The 17075-nt window shown below is 36.3% G+C and overlaps 1 protein-coding gene across 4 annotated transcripts in view; it reads right to left on the reverse strand.

The window, feature by feature from the left end:
* LOC126893429 (laminin subunit beta-1) overlaps nucleotides 1–17075 on the reverse strand; it is a 252134-nt gene that overhangs the window by 77139 nt on the left and 157920 nt on the right. For all 4 annotated transcript variants that reach the window (XM_050663615.1, XM_050663619.1, XM_050663617.1 and 1 more), the window contains one exon: nucleotides 5181–5436. In XM_050663615.1, coding sequence (XP_050519572.1) covers nucleotides 5181–5436 — 256 coding nt within the window. The remainder of the gene's footprint in view (nucleotides 1–5180; nucleotides 5437–17075) is intronic.

Genomic DNA, 17075 nt, shown 5'->3' on the forward strand with positions numbered 1-17075 from the left:
AATGGTGTAACAGCTGATCCTGAAAAGATTGAAGCAATTAAAGATTGGCCAGTACCAAAAGATAAACATGAAATTAGAAGTTTCCTTGGCTTATGTACATATTACTGACGATTTGTCAAAGGATTTGCCAATATCTCCAAGCCCCTAACAAAGTTGACGGAGGAGGGCAAAGAATATACATGGAGTGAAGAGTGCCAAAAAGCTTTCGAACAACTACAAATGGCTCTGATCAGTGCACCGATATTAAGCTACCCGGGACAGGCAGGAAAATTTGTTTTGGATACCGATGCTAGCAACAGTGCCATAGGAGCTGTTCTCTCCCAAATCCAGGATGGACAGGAAAAAGTCATCGCTTATTTCAGCAAAGTCCTGTCGAAACCAGAAAGAAACTATTGCGTTACCAGAAGAGAACTGCTGGGTGTAGTGAAGGCTTGCGAACATTTCCATAAATACTTGTATGGCAGAAAGTTCCTTCTTCGCACCGATCACGCTGCTCTAAAATGGCTCATACAATTCCGTAATCCAGAGGGCCAGATGGCAAGATGGTTAGAACGATTACAAGAATATGATTACAATATAGAACACAGGGCCGGAAGAGTTCATTCAAATGCTGATGCCCTTTCGAGACGACCATGCAGTGCAAATTGTAATCACTGTGCCAAATTAGAGGAACGATTTTGCCCCGTGAGACGAACCACCGTAATTAGTGAGCAATGGCAGCCCCAACAGTTACAAGACGCCCAGGAGGATGATCCATGTATAAAAAGAGTATTGGATTGGATGCGGAAAGGTGAGAGACCTAGTTGGCAGAACATTAGTGCATGTAGTCCAGAAGTCAAGGCCTACTGGAGCCAATGGAATTGCCTGGTACTAAAAGATGATCTTCTGTACAGAACCTTTGAGAACGATGATGGTACAGAATCGAAGCTTCAGTTGATTGTACCTAAAAGTAAAGTGTCAGAAGTATTGCGTCAGTTGCATGACGGTACATCAGGTGGACACTTTGGTATTACGAAGACTCTGCAAAAGGTTCGAGAACGGTTCTATTGGGTGAACTGTAAAGATGATGTAAGAAGATGGTGCCGGAAATGTGAACTGTGTGCATCCGGTAATGGTCCAGTTGGTAAAAAGAGAGCACCCATGAGACAGTACAATGTTGGCAGTCCTCTGGAAAGAGTAGCAATCGACATTGCAGGTCCATTTCCAGAAACCGATGCTGGAAATAAATACATCCTGGTAGCCATGGATTATTTTACGAAATGGACCGAGGCCTATGCATTACCGAATCAAGAAGCTGCTACCGTTGCAGAGGTACTTGTTAGAGAATTCTTCAGCCGATTTGGTGTTCCCTTGGAGATTCACTCCGACCAAGGGCGAAACTTTGAGTCAGCTCTTTTCCAAAACGTTTGTAAATTGATTGGTGCCAATAAGACCAGAACAACACCCCTGCATCCTCAATCAGATGGGATGGTCGAGAGGATGAACCGAACGATGGGTAAACACTTGTCCAAAGTTGTATCTGAACATCAGCGAGATTGGGACCAACACATTCATTTATTCCTGATGGCCTACCGCTCGGCCGTAAATGAAACTACAGGTCAAACTCCAACCTGCCTGATGTTGGGTCGTGAAGTTCGTTTGCCCTGCGACCTAGAGTTTGGCTGCAGACCTTCCGAGGAACATGTTGCAGGCGAAGAATACGTCGACCGCCTGAAGTTACGAATGAACAACATTCATGAATTTGCCCGACAACACATCCAGATAGCCAGTGACAGAATGAAAGATCAATATGATTCTCGATGCAACAATGAAAGCTTCGAAATAGGTGATCTTGTCTGGCTTTATAATCCACAACGTCGACGCGGCTTGTGTCCTAAACTACAAAGACAATGGGAAGGTCCGTATGAAGTTAAGAAGAAAATAAATGACGTAATATACAGAATTAAGAAGTTGCCAAACGGTAAACCAAAAGTTATTCACATAAATCGTCTTGCACCATATGCTGGTTCCAATGAAACAGAAGAAGCCCGAGTCCTCCAACAGGAAATGAAAGATGCCGCACAGCCAAGTTTTAAGGAATTTATGTCAAATTACGCAGAAAGAAAGAGTGCTAGATTCGGCGTGACCACAGAAGTTCAGCAAGATCTGTTTGGTGTTCCAGAAAACGTCTCTCTAGCCCACTGTGTTGCCCAAGACCTCGAGATGACTAAAGGAATCTCGTCCGTATTCAATAGAAAGTTCGGCCGCCTGGACGAGTTAAGAAATCAGCAGCCTAAAATTGGAAGAGTACTGCGATTGGAAGATGGTCCTCGATCTTTGCTGTATATGGTGACCAGGAAGTCTTATACGGACACGCCAAGCTATGAGAACATATGGCGTGCTCTAAGTAATTTGAAGAAAATCGTGTGTAATTATGACATCAAAGATTTGGCTTTACCAAAAATAGGCCATGCAGTAGAAAATCTGGATTGGAAGATTGTGAGAAGCATGCTTGAAGTGGTCTTCAGAGAAACTGGCGTACGAATTACTGTGTGTTGCATGAACCCGAAGATGTCGGATCCTTCAAAGACAGTAGAGTGTTATTTCTTCTTGAAGGGTGTATGCAAAGCTGGAGAGTCGTGTAGATTCCGCCATCCTGGGCCTTCATCTAGAGTTGCTGATCGGGACGCTCAGATCTTAAGAGGGGAGCAATGTAGCAAAACAATGAGTCACCGGCCGCAAGGCGTAAGCCGAGAAAAGTCTAGATCGAAGCACGCTATACGTGGAACCGATGCGCGGTTGTTGGAAGGTCACACGATAGTCGGAGAGCTGGCTTAGCCCGGAATGATCGAGAATAACGACTAGGATATATAAGGCATAATTTTTGTGAATAGAGTTTAGTCTTAAGCTAAAGTTTGTAAAGTAAACTTGTATAAATAAATAATAAAGTCGTAAATAAATACCCGAACGCTCGTTTATTACAATAGATTCATTACAAGACAAAATGAAATAAAAAGAAACAAGCATACGTACGAAGAAAATGTTTTAAGAAGTACTACTACCCTGCCCTACTACCCTAAAACTTACAACTAAAATTTCACAAAGAACTAATGAATCAGAGGATAAGTTTAGCAGATGAACAACAGTGTTTTCGTACTGGAAGATCGTGTACAGATGCAATATTCGTCATAAAGTAACTTACTGAGAAATCACTAACCTAGAGACCGGCATTTCTATGTCTGATTGACTTGAAGAAAGCATTCGACAGAGTGAGACTCAAATGTAATTCATTTTCTGATAAGAGAAACTCCCCTAGATATTATAAAAACTATTGAAAACAACTACCAAAACAACAAAATGAAAGTCAGAATAGATGGGCAACTTACAGAACCTATAGAACCTCTTCAATTTAATCATGGATGAAATCATCAAAAGCGTCAACAAAGAAGAGGTCCACAAAGATTACAAAGGTCTACAAAGATTAGTCCACGGTTTTAACATAAGAGCAAAAGAATTCAATATGACAATTTTCGTCTCAGAAAATTAAAACCAAGGTAATCAGTAAAGAACCAATCAGATGTAAAATAGAAATTGATCACATCAGTATTGAACAGTTTCTTAATAAATTTTACAAAGTAATGGAAATAAAATACCTTGCAATTACACTGTCCAGCTACGGAGACCTGGACAAAGAAGTGAGGAATCAAGTACAAAATGCAAATAGACTGGCAGGATGCCTTATAACACTATACATATTACGAAACCGACATATAAGTCAAGAGTTTATAAAGCCAGTATAAGACCAATAATAACATATGCATCAGAAACAAGACCCGATACAGCCACAATACAAAGACTACTGGATACGACAGAAATAAGAGCACTGAGAAGAATCGGAATGGGACGTTTCATCGCCGCCGGTTCATCGCCGCCGTTTCGATGCCGCCGGTTCATCGCCAGTCCATTTCATCGCCGTCCGTTTCATCGCCGTCCGTTTCATCGCCAGTTAGTCAGTTGATTTTGTATTATGGGAGATGACACGGCACGACGTTAAATTCAGTTCAAAACTTATGACAATTAAAAAGATAAAAAATATTATTATATTTACTGTTCTATTTCCCCTAAATTTTTGTACAGAAATGTTGGGTTCTTTTCGAATTTAAGAAACAGTTTTTCTTGGTTGGAAATGTTGACCGTGAAATTTAAAAGATTATCATTATAATATATTTTATATTATAAAAGTTTAAAAGTCTATTAAAAGATTAAGTATGGCAACGGGAATGGTCATATCTCGCATTTCCTAGAATTCCTAATTAATACTAAAAATAAATAATACATGTAACTGTCGCAAATTCGGAAATATATCAGATAGCGATTAACTGACTGGCGATGAATCGCCCGATGATGAATCGACCGGCGATGAACTGGCGGCGATGAACTGACGGCGATGAAACGTCCTAGAAGAATTACAGGAAATACGCTGAGAGAACGAAATAGGAGTGAATATATTAGAAGAAAATGTAACGTACAGTGTATAAACGAATGGACACTAAATAGAAAAACGAATGGAATAACCACATAAGCAGAATGGAGGAGACACGTGTGGTCAAAATAGCAAGAGATAAATCACCAATAGGTAGAAGTATCGGCCGACCGCGCGAAAAATGGAGTGACAACCTTCCATAGAGGTATCAATCATGGGCACCCATACCCATGGGCAGGGGGGGCCGTGCCCCCCCTAGCTTTTCGGATGCCTATATATGGTTATCCAATGTATACAAAATGTAATGTGCAACATCTTCACGTCAGCCCGCCCCCTATTAATTTTTATATGGGCGCCCGTGGTATCAATCCGCAAATTAACCAGCAGAATTGCTTATAAAGAGGAAGAAGAAGAAGAAAATATAATATACTTTTCTTTTTGTTTCTATTTATTATAAATTGCAACCTAATGTAAAATTTGTTATAACACAATTGGGCTGGTGTTAATAACCTTGTAGTAGACACAATAAACTAATAAAAAAACCATGAGATCCAGTAAACTGTAAAAATAAAGTAGATAAAATATGACTTATTATTTGTTTATTTTTTCTATATTTTAACAATAAACGCAAATAGAGAAGTTATATTTTTTCAATTAGTGCTATATTTCCAAAAAATTAAAAACGGAGTTGTAGCAAAATACTTGCTTCTGAACTTACCCCGGAAAAAGTCTATAAACAATATTGCTAATATTATGATTTAGCGATGGATTAGGTTTTGGAGATGGTCTGGAGTCACACCAAAAGCATTTTTTTCTCTCAGCATCCAAATGAGATACAATACAATATCTCTGTTGGCCATGTACTCCACACGTTGATGAAGCGTATAACTGACTTTCCCTGCCAATCAACAGATTGCCAGTAGCTGGGTAACAAGAACTTTGTTCGCATGGATGTAATTTTTTTGGTTCGTATCCTAAAAATAAATAATCACTTAAGTAAAATATAAAATACGGCTTTCGTCTACAAAGCAAATGTTAGTGAGTTATATTCTGCAAAAGACCAATAACCGGAAAAGTCAACAAAACAAAACCACAGGTCAGTCGAAATCAAAACAATGTCTTATTTGTATTATTTTATTGTACTAATTTTTTAGTGGCCACAATAATTGTAAAATTACATTTTCTGATACTTGATTGAGAACACACGAACAAGAATATTATCGACTTATATCTGGAAATTAGTTGTGGAAACTAGGCAGATAAAGGTCAAAACAGATGTCATAAGTCGTTATGTGTAAATATTATTCTCCTGGAATTGCATCTTCTTTGCGAGAGGAAGTTCTCGAAGATATTAAGGCCCAGAAAAACAATAAAGCTCCGGGAGTTGACGAAATACCAGCAGAACTGTATAAGGTAGGTGGCGACCACCTAGCAAGTCACATCCACGCGCTCATCAAAGACATATGGCAAGAAGAGAAAATATCCGACGACTGGAAGAAAACTATATTATGCGCGATCTATAAAAAACAAAAAAAGACAAACTCCAGTGCAAAAACTACCGTGGAATCTCTCTACTAAACTTACGTGCATAGAAATCGGCCCACTTAAAAATTTGTGCATTTTTGATGTCTCATATTTTCTAAACCTGTTGACCGATTTAAGTGATTTTTTGAACATGTTATAGCCCGATTCTTTAACAATACCACTGTAATAATATTGTTGCTAAACAGGTAAATTTTGATTGTATACCGGGTGTACCAATCAAACTGTGTTTTTTTCTCAAAGTTCGCATCACCCTGTGGAATATTGTAGCATTTATAAAATACTGAAATTAAAACACAACTATAGCCTCAGGTTTTCTTAACATTCTGCTTTTCGATTCATTCGTTTATGTTGGATAATAAAAAAGTTAGGTACTTTAACAACTAGACATGTTCTTCATCAATATACGGTGTTTCTAAATAAATGCGACAAACTTTAAGGGGTAATTCTGCATGAAAAAATAATGGCAGTTGGCTTTATAAACGTATGTCCGCAAATGATTCGTTTCCGAGATACGGGATGTTGAATTTTTTCTTACAAACTGACGATTTATTTATTGCTTTAAAACCAGTTGAGATATGAAAATGAAATTTGGTAAGTTTTAAGAGATAGTTATTGCGGATTTTTTTACGCAAAATTAAGAATTTAATATTCACCATTGGCGTACATACGGGTAATATGATCGGTCATATGCCTCTAAATGCCGGTCAAATGCCTCTAAAAATGTTAATATTAAATGCAATCTATTATGTGAAATTCTAAATAAACTTATAGAAAAAAACAGTTATATAAAAAAACACAAAAGACGGGAAATGAAGCGTCAAAGTTGGATAACTGCAGGACTGGTTAAATCTATAAACACAAAAAATCTTTTGTATCGTAAACATGTCAAAGATCTTGGCAACGTTAATAAAAAAAATGAGTATTTAAATTATAGAAAACACCTGAATATATTAATAAAAAATGCTAAGAAAAATTACTTTAGAAATGAAATTGAAAAAAACAAGAATGTTTCCAAAAACTTGTGGAATATTGTTAAAACTTTGACAGGTAAAGAAACTGAAAAAAATATTACAGAAATAATTACACAAGAAGGAACTACTGTAACAGATGGTGGAGCTATCTCTAATTCTTTTGCTCGTTATTTTATAGAAATTGGAGAATCTTATGCTAAAAAAATAATACCACCGACATCGTATCTCCCTAAATATAACAACGTGATGCATTCTATGTATTTAAGACCGGTCTCGGAAAGCGAAATTGAGGGAATTATTAAAACACTTAAAACGAACAAATCACCCGGTATTGACAACATTAGAACAGAAACAATAAGAACAGAAACAAATCACCAAACCGTTGATGGATCTAATAAATTTAATATTTAAAACTGGTGAATGCCCAGACAAATTTAAAGAAACGGTAGTAATTCCTATACACAAGAAAGGAGATAAACTAAGTTTGTCAAACTACAGACCAATTTCATTAATTACTACTTTAACAAAAATCTTTGAAAAATGTCTTAAAATCAGATTAACATATTTTCTTGATAAACACAACATATTATCGTCTTCTCAGTTTGGATTCCGTGAAGGTTTTTCAACAAACGACGCAATTATAGAACTCACCAATGAAATATATAATCGAATTGACAATAGCCAACCTACTGCTTGTGTGTTTCTAGATCTCGCAAAAGCTTTCGATACTGTAAGCCATCCAAAACTACTAGAGGCACTAGAAAATAGTGGAATACGCGGCACTGCTTATAATCTACTGAAATCTTACTTGGACAATAGACAACAAATTGTTAGGATAAATAATATCAATAGTAACAAACTTCACGTAAGATGCGGGGTGCCTCAAGGTACAGTATTAGGGCCACTATTATTCAATATCCACGTTAACGATTTATATAACCTTAATACTGAGGGAAAGATAATCAGTTTTGCCGATGACACTGCAATTTTATATAGCGCAGACAGTTGGGAACATTTAAGGGATAAAATTAAAGTAGATATGCACAAACTAATAAAATGGTTTAATTATAAAGGTTTAACAATTAATTATGAAAAAACCTTTTTTGTTCCGTTTTGCAGTTACAAAGTATCACTACCTCCTTATAGTGCTATAACAATTAAAAACACGAAAGGAAATATAATTATAAAATCAAGTAACAATATAAAATATCTTGGAGTAAAAATCGACTCTCATTTAAGGTGGGATGCCCAAATAGATCAAATAACAAAGTGTTTGAGAGCCTTGGTTCCAAAGTTCAAATTTCTCAAATCTAAAATAGATGTAAAATATTTAAAAATATTATATTATGCACTAGTTGAATCTAGAATTAGATATGGAATACTTGGGTGGGGCGGTGTACAAAAAACTTATTTAAAGAAAGTCGACATCTTACAAAAAAAAATATTGAAAATAATAATTAACAAAAAAATGACATACCCGTCTCATTTATTATTCTGTGATACTAACGTAATGGATACGAGGCAACTTTATATGTATTCCCTGGTATTATACACATACAACCATAAACATATCCTGCATACATTACCTCATCACTATGACACTATGAGACTCGCACTAAAACCAACCAACACGTACAATTGGGAAATATTAAAAAATCAATAGGACAGAGATCTGCCATGTATCTTGCTCCAAAAGTATTTAATCACTTGCCGAACATATACAAGATATATATTAATACTCTTAATTCATTAAGTATGGTAAAATCTATATTCAAAAAGTATGTATTGAACCTTGATCGTAATATTGTACATAAGTTATTTGATTGACTTAACAAGTGAATGAAATTAAAAAAAAAATAAAAAAAAATGATAAAAAAAAAGAATGTTTGCAATACAGTGGTTTGTTAAATTTACCCAGTTCCTTTATTTATAATATAAAAAAAATAAAAGAAAATAAATAAATACATGTAAGATAATAGAATGTTTGTACCTTGGCATTTAGTATACACATACTATATTCAATAACTAAACATTGTCACACACTATCCCCGTGTTCGACCAATAGGTTTTAACGGGTAGTGAGTAAATGTTTCTTTATTTTTCAGGATTAACATGTAAAATTAAAAAGTAGAATGTAATAATGTAAAACGTAGAATATAAAGTTAAAATGTATGTATTTAATTCTTGTACTGTGAAATTAATAAACATTATTATTATTATCCAGATTTAGCCATACGGCTCACACTCCCTCTAAGGGGAAAATTGACTCATCCCAGATACCTACGGTATCAAAAAGATTGAGCTCTGGTGGGACTCTTTCCGTGTTATCGAGCCCTAGGTGACTTGGAATGCAGGTGTATCTCCCAAAAATTTTCGTACACTTCTGGCCGTCGCAAGTAGTACAGCTTTCTGCATGGTCTTATAAAGATGTTCATTGAGACCCAGCTTTTGTATGCTTTCGAGGAGGGTCTTCGGAATGACTCCAGTAGTAGATATAACAATAGGTATCGTCTGGGTACTTTGCATTCTCCATTGTCTCCGTATTTGAATTTCCAGATCTCTATACTTGGCGATCTTTTCAGTAAATTTACTACGTAGATTATTGTTGTTAGGTATCGCCACATCAATTAGTGTTGTTTGTCTTGTTAATTTATTAACTAGTACGAGATCTGGTCTATTATGTGCCACTGTTTGGTCTGTGAGCACACTGCGGTCCCAGTATAGCTTGTAGTTGCCATCCTCAAGCATACTCTCAGGAACGTATTGATAATATGGGAGATGGTCCGTTTGGAGAAGTCCCAACTTGTTAGCTATCTCTTGATGAAGGATTTTTCCCACTGCGTCATGCCGTTCCTTATATTCAGTTGCAGCAAATGCTTGGCAGCCCCCTGTAATATGTTGGATGGTTTCTTGGGCTTGACATCCATATCGGCATCTGTCGTTTTGAACCTGAGGGTCTTTGACGATATATTTCAGGTAATTTCTGGTTGGTATAACCTGATCCTGAATGGCCAGTAATGAACCCTCCGTTTCAGGGAACATCTTTCCTGATGTCAACCAATAGTTCGACGCTGTATTGTCGACATAGTCTTGGCTGACCTCATTGGGATGTCGCCCGTGCAGAGGTTTACCCATCCAGGCGCGCAGTTTTTCGTCCTTAGTAAGGTGGTTTAAGCGCATTTCTGGTTCCCTCAGTTTGATCGGTGTTGTGTCATCTACTGCGCAAATGGCGCGGTGTAGAGTAGATGTCTCAGCCTGCATCTGAAAATAAGTTCTTAAATTAGCAATTTGTTTATCTAATTGCTCACCTATATCCATAAGCCCTCTTCCTCCTAAATACCGGGGTAATGTCGTTCGTTCTACTGCACTTTTAGGGTGGTGTTTTTGTGCCTTTGTGAGGTGTGTTCGTACTTTTCGCTGAAGATTTTCTACATCCGTTTTTGTCCACTTAACAATACCAAATGAATAGCTAAGCGCGGAACAAGCGTAGGTGTTTAGTGCCTTAAACAAATTTTTACTGTTAAGCTGTGAACGAAGCAGCTGTTTTACCCTTCTTATAAACTCAGTAGTTATCTCAGTTTTCATTTGCTTATGGTCAATTTTCCGCGCCTGCTTTACTCCAAGATATTTGTACATATCGTTGTCGCCCATGGCCTCGATGTTCTGGCCATTTTGCATATCGAATCCACCGGGCTGTACCTTTCCTTTATTATTATATTCCTTTATTATTATTATTATTATTATTATTATTATTATTATTAGTATGCGCGCCAATGGTGAATATTAAATTCTTAATTTTGCGTCAAAAAATCCGCAATAACTATCTCTTAAAACCTACCAAATTTCATTTCCATATCTCAACTGGTTTTAAAGCAATAAATAAATCGTCAGTTTGTAAGAAAAAATTCAACATCCCGTATCTCGGAAACGAAACATTTGCGGACATACGTTTATAAAGCCAACTGCCATTATTTTTTCATGCAGAATTACCCCTTAAAATTTTGTCGCATTTATTTAGAAACACCGTATATTGATGAAGAGCATGTCTAGTTGTTAAAGTACCTAACTTTTTTATTATCCAACATAAACGAATGAATCGAAAAAGAGAATGTTAAGAAAACCTGAGGCTATAGTTGTGTTTTAATTTCAGTGTTTTATAAATGCTACAATATTCCACAGGGTGATGCGAACTTTGAGAAAAAAACACAGTTTGATTGGTACACCCGGTATACAATGAAAATTTACCTGTTTAGCAACAATATTATTACAGTGGTATTGTCAAAGAATCGGGCTATAACATGTTCAAGAAATCAATTAAATCGGCTTAGGACAGGTTTAGGAAATATGAGATATCAAAAATGACCAAATTTTTAAGTGGGCCGATTTCTATGCACGTAACTTTATGTACAGCATATAAAGTCCTCACGTATATAATAAACCAGCGGCTCCAACCACTAGCAGAAAATATTATTGGAGAGTATCAGACGGGCTTCCGACGGGGAATATCAACACTGGATCAAATATTTACAGTCAAACAGATCTTGAGCAAATCATGGGAATACGATATTGATGTTCACAACGTGTTTGTAGACTTCAAACAGGCATACGACATACGACTTGGTCAAAATAAACAAACTATGCTATATATTGGCTGAATTGGCAATACCACACAAGCTAATAAGACTCATTAAAGCCACAATGGATGAAACTCAGGCATGTGTACGAATACAAAACCACCGGATAGACTTTTTCAAAATTTCGCAGGGACTAAAGCAGGGAGATGGGCTGACCCCAACATTGTTCAACCTGGCACCGGAGTATGCGGTTAGGCCATTAGGCAAATGCAAACTGGACGAGGAAACCTATTCACCAATCGAACGGTTGAACTGGCCGCTTATGCCGATGATATTAATATTATGAGTAGAACATCAACAGGAGCACAGGAAACATACGCAGAGTTAATAACACAAACAAAAATGCTATGTCTGGAAATTAACACAGAAAAAACAAAAATAATGACTCGGACGAGAAGAAATATAGTCCCACAAAACATTCTACATGAAGATGACATTGAAACGGTTGGAAAGTTTACATATCTGGGAGTAGAAATATATGCCGACGGATCAGAAGACGGAGAAATACGGAAGAGAATAACGCAGGTAAACAGAGCTTATTTTGCCCTCTCCCATATTATATTTCGGTCTAAAAGTGTCCACCGAAATACAAAGATGAGAATCTATAAAACTTTAATTCTACCAATAACATGCTATGGCAGTGAAGCCTGGGTCCTGAAAGAAACATCCAAAACACATTCGAAAGGAAAGTACTGAGGAGAATACTAGGACCTGTGAGGGAAAACGTAATCTTCAGAAGTCGATACAACAACGAACTTTATCAACTTTATAAAGAAGCACACTTGTCAGACTTCATTAGAATACAAAGATTGCAATGGACCGGACATGTGATCAGATCAATGAAGCAAACATACGCTGGCATGCCGAACTCTATAGCTTTTTCTTTTATTTGTTTTATTATAAATACTGCGTCTGTTATAGATCGCCCCTTTGTAAAACCTTGTTGTTCTTCAGTATTAGTGATTTGTCTTTCCAGTTTGTCCTTAAAAATACCCGTGAAAATTTTCATCATTGTATTTAAGAGTGTTATTCCTCTGTAGTTTTGTGGGCAAGTTTTTTGTCCTTTTTTAAATATGGGGATTGTGATGCTCTTATGCCATTCCTCTTCGTTTCTGTTTCGTTTAGGATTTTTTTAAAGAGTTGCGACAGTTTACTTGCAAGTTCAGGGCCTCCATATTTTAAAAGTTCATTGGGTGTTGTATTCATCCGTTCCAGGTGATTTTCTGTTTTTTAGCTTCTTGATCTTTGCTTCTACCTCTTCGTCATTGATTGTAGCACTTATGTGTGTTTCGTATTCATTTATATTCAGCGTTTTTTCAGCATCATATAGCTCTTTAAAATGCTGTTGCCATGTCTCTATAGGTACTCCCTTGGTCTGCACGAACTCGTATAGATCTAAGTTTCATAAATGCTCCTTTTGCAATTTCTAAACGAGTTTTAATATCTTCATCAGGATTTAGTGTCTCGTTTATCCAACATCCTAGGTATTTAAAATGGTTAACTTTTATAATCGGCTTATTGTTGATAATTAGTTGCATAGGAGACGACTTAACTGCCTTTGAAATGTGGACCTATAAAAGAATTATGAGGGTTTCCTGGGTAAATAGAGTTACGAACAATGAAGTACTGAGAAGAATAGGTAAAGAGAAGGAAGTTGAACTTACCATTAAAGAAAGAAAGCTACAGTATCTCGGACATGTGATGCGGGGCGAGAAGTATGGCATCCTACGACTCATAATGCAAGGAAAGATAGATGGCAGAAGAAGACTTTCATGGTCATGGCTGAAGAACCTGAGAGAATGGTTTGGATGCAGTTTAAAACAACTATTAGAGCTACTGCCTCAAAAATTAAAACAGCTATGATGATTGCCAACCTCCGTAGCGGAGATGGCACCTGAAGAAGAAGAAGAAGAAGTTGCATAGGGCTAACGTCTTGTTTACTAACCACAAGTAACTTTGTCTTTGATGTATTTATGCCAAGTCTGTATTCGAGCATTCTCTAGTGACTAGTGATTCGATCTATTAGGAATCTGCATATCTGATGTTGTTAACAGTTTCTCCCAATTCGAACTCCACATTGCCTTTTCAAGGCTTCGTTAAATATTATATTCGAGTACAGGTTAAACAAAGTTGAGGAACACACAACCTTGTCGGACAGCTCTGAAATAAAATTTTGTCTGTTTCTTTGCCGTCTACTAAAATAAAAACTGCTTGATTCCAATGCCGATGTAAAAGTCTCATATTTTTATCATCTATTAAAATCATTTCTAGATACTCAAACAGCCTAAACAGATTTTCTGGACCCTATCAAACGCCTTTTCAAAATCTATAAAGATAAATTGGATTCTGTACTTGAATTGCATACATAAAAATATTTCGATAATTTTTTTAATATCTCCAATTTCATCTATCAACGAAAACGAATCCCGAAAGAAACAAAGGGGATTTTCTTTCACAAAGTGATCAAATGATGGAATTGTTTTGGTCAACTGGCTGGATAGTAAAGCCAGAGGATTGGCTTCAAACTATGTATTAATAGGAGATTAAGACAAAATAAAATGTTGGGATAAAACTACAAAAAAAAAAACGAATTGAAGTGAACCGACCTCAAATACTTCAATGGACGCAGTCGACAAAGCTGATGCCCTTATATCATTCATTATACAGAACAAAAATTCGCTCCAAAAAATGGACTCTGAAACTGAAGATAATATTTCATGTGGTGACGCATAAAAGTTCTTGGTCAGAGTAAAGAAGCCAATTACTTCATCGCCCAACGAAAAAAATATACTTACTGCACTTCAGGATAGAGGTACGAGAGGTGATCTAGCAGAGAAATAAGCCTTCAAAAGATGAGGTTCCTGTTCAACTAAGTCCAACCGGGACTAAAATAAGGTAAAATTTAATAAAAAATTTTGGCTTGGTAAAAGGTATATTAGTTTAAAAAGCCCCTATAGGGCTACAAACATAGAAACAAAACGTTTTCGATCTGTAACAAGAGCATCATCAGTGTTACAAGAACATGGTGAGGCAACCAAAAAATACAAAGGTCAAAGCCTTACAAAAACAGACTAAAAGTCTTACGTAGATGCAAACATAGCAAAACCCAAAGGATGGATAAAATTCCTATGGCTACGGCCCTAGGGCAACATATGACTCCCACACGTGGTAAGTGGGTCAATAGGTAACAATTAGGTCATTATGTTACAAGAGGTGACAGGCAACTCTTGTAATTGTTATGTGGGAGTCATATGTTGCCCTAGGGCCGTAGCCATAGGAATTTTATCCATCCTTTGGATTTTGCTATGTTTACATCTACGTAAGACTTTTAGTCTCTTTTTGTAAGGCTTTGACCTTTGTATTTTTTGGTTGCCTCACCATGTTCTTGTAACACTGATGATGCTCTTGTTACAGATCGTAAACGTTTTGTTTCTATGTTTGTAGCCCTATAGGGGCTTTTTAAACTAATATACCTTTTACCAAGCCAAAATTTTTTATTAAATTTTACCTTATTTTAGTCCCGGTTGGACTTAGTTGAACAGGAACCTCATCTTTTGAAGGCTTATTGCACTGCTAGATCACCTCTCCTACCTCTATCCTGAAGTGCAGTAAGTATATTTTTTTTCGTTGGGCGATGAAGTAATTGGCTTCTTTACTCTGACCAAGAACTTTTATGCGTCACCACATGAAATATTATCTTCAGTTTCAGTGTCCATTTTTTTGGAGCGAATTTTTGTTCTGTATAATGAATGATATAAGGGCATCAGCTTTGTCGACTGCGTCCATTGAAGTATTTGAGGTCGGTTCACTTCAATTCGTTTTTTTTTGTAGTTTTATCCCAACATTTTATTTTGTCTTAATCTCCTATTAATACATAGTTTGAAGCCAATCCTCTGGCTTTACTATCCAGCCAGTTGACCAAAACAATTCCATCATTTGATCACTTTGTGAAAGAAAATCCCCTTTGTTTCTTTCGGGATTCGTTTTCGTTGATAGATGAAATTGGAGATATTAAAAAAAATTATCGAAATATTTTTATGTATGCAATTCAAGTACAGAATCCAATTTATCTTTATAGATTTTGAAAAGGCGTTTGATAGGGTCCAGAAAATCTGTTTAGGCTGTTTGAGTATCTAGAAATGATTTTAATAGATGATAAAAATATGAGACTTTTACATCTGCATTGGAATCAAGCAGTTTTTATTTTAGTAGACGGCAAAGAAACAGACAAAATTTTATTTCAGAGCTGTCCGACAAGGTTGTGTGTTCCTCAACTTTGTTTAACCTGTACTCGGATATAATATTTAACGAAGCCTTGAAAGGGCAATGTGGAGTTCGAATTGGGAGAAACTGTTAACAACATCAGATATGCATGATAACAACATAGCAAAACCCAAAGGATGGATAACATTCCTATGGCTACGGCCCTAGGGCAACATATGACTCCCACACGTGGTAAGTGGGTCAATAGGTAACAATTAGGTCATTATGTTACAAGAGGTGACAGGCAACTCTTGTAATTGTTATGTGGGAGTCATATGTTGCCCGAGGGCCGTAGCCATAGGAATTTTATCCATCCTTTGGATTTTGCTATGTTTACATCTACGTAAGACTTTTAGTCTCTTTTTGTAAGGCTTTGACCTTTGTATTTTTTGGTTGGCTCACCATGTTCTTGTAACACTGATGATGCTCTTGTTACAGAACGAAAACGTTTTGTTTCTATGTTTGTAGCCCTATAGGGGCTTTTTAAACTAATATACCTTTTACCAAGCCAAAATTTTTTATTAAATTTTACTTGTAGTTAATGGTATACAGCCAGCTACAGGAAATTCTTCCTTGTGGATTTTTAAAGTAAGGTCTCTTGAAGCCGTGCAATTAGACAATGTAAACCATATGCCCGAACAAGCTGGGGTGTCCCTTCTTGGACGATGAAAGAATATTGGCTGCAAGGGCAAGTGCAGATGGACTTGCACTAAATGTAAGGTGCATTTCAAAAAGATCACAACTATTTTGCAAATTCCGTGAAAAATAAATACTTGCATTTTACATTCCTTCCACTTACATTTTTTTAATTTATACTGTATTTTTACTGTATTTGTAGAAACTAAGATTTGTGAGTCAAACAAAGGGTTAATGAACTTGGTAAAAGTCTTATACATTTGTGATAAACGATATATATGTCTATAGTTGGCTAACTCAGCTGAATTTCCGTTCTTATGTATCAAGAATGTAGTTAGTCATCTACAAATTTACTTAATCATGGTTAATCGACAGTACAAAATCTACATAGGTTCACTAAGTTTTACAGGAAACAAATATTTTAACAAATAATTATTAACAACTACTGCAACTGTTACTAAATGTTGAACTAATTTGATTAAAACGCAAAAGACGTTGTTTTGATTTCAGTTGGCGATATTATCAAAGTTATTTGATGAGTTATTTTTCAACACCTTCACCTCA

The sequence above is a fragment of the Diabrotica virgifera genome, chromosome 10, assembly GCF_917563875.1.
Source record: "Diabrotica virgifera virgifera chromosome 10, PGI_DIABVI_V3a".
Lineage (NCBI taxonomy): Eukaryota > Metazoa > Arthropoda > Insecta > Coleoptera > Chrysomelidae > Diabrotica > Diabrotica virgifera.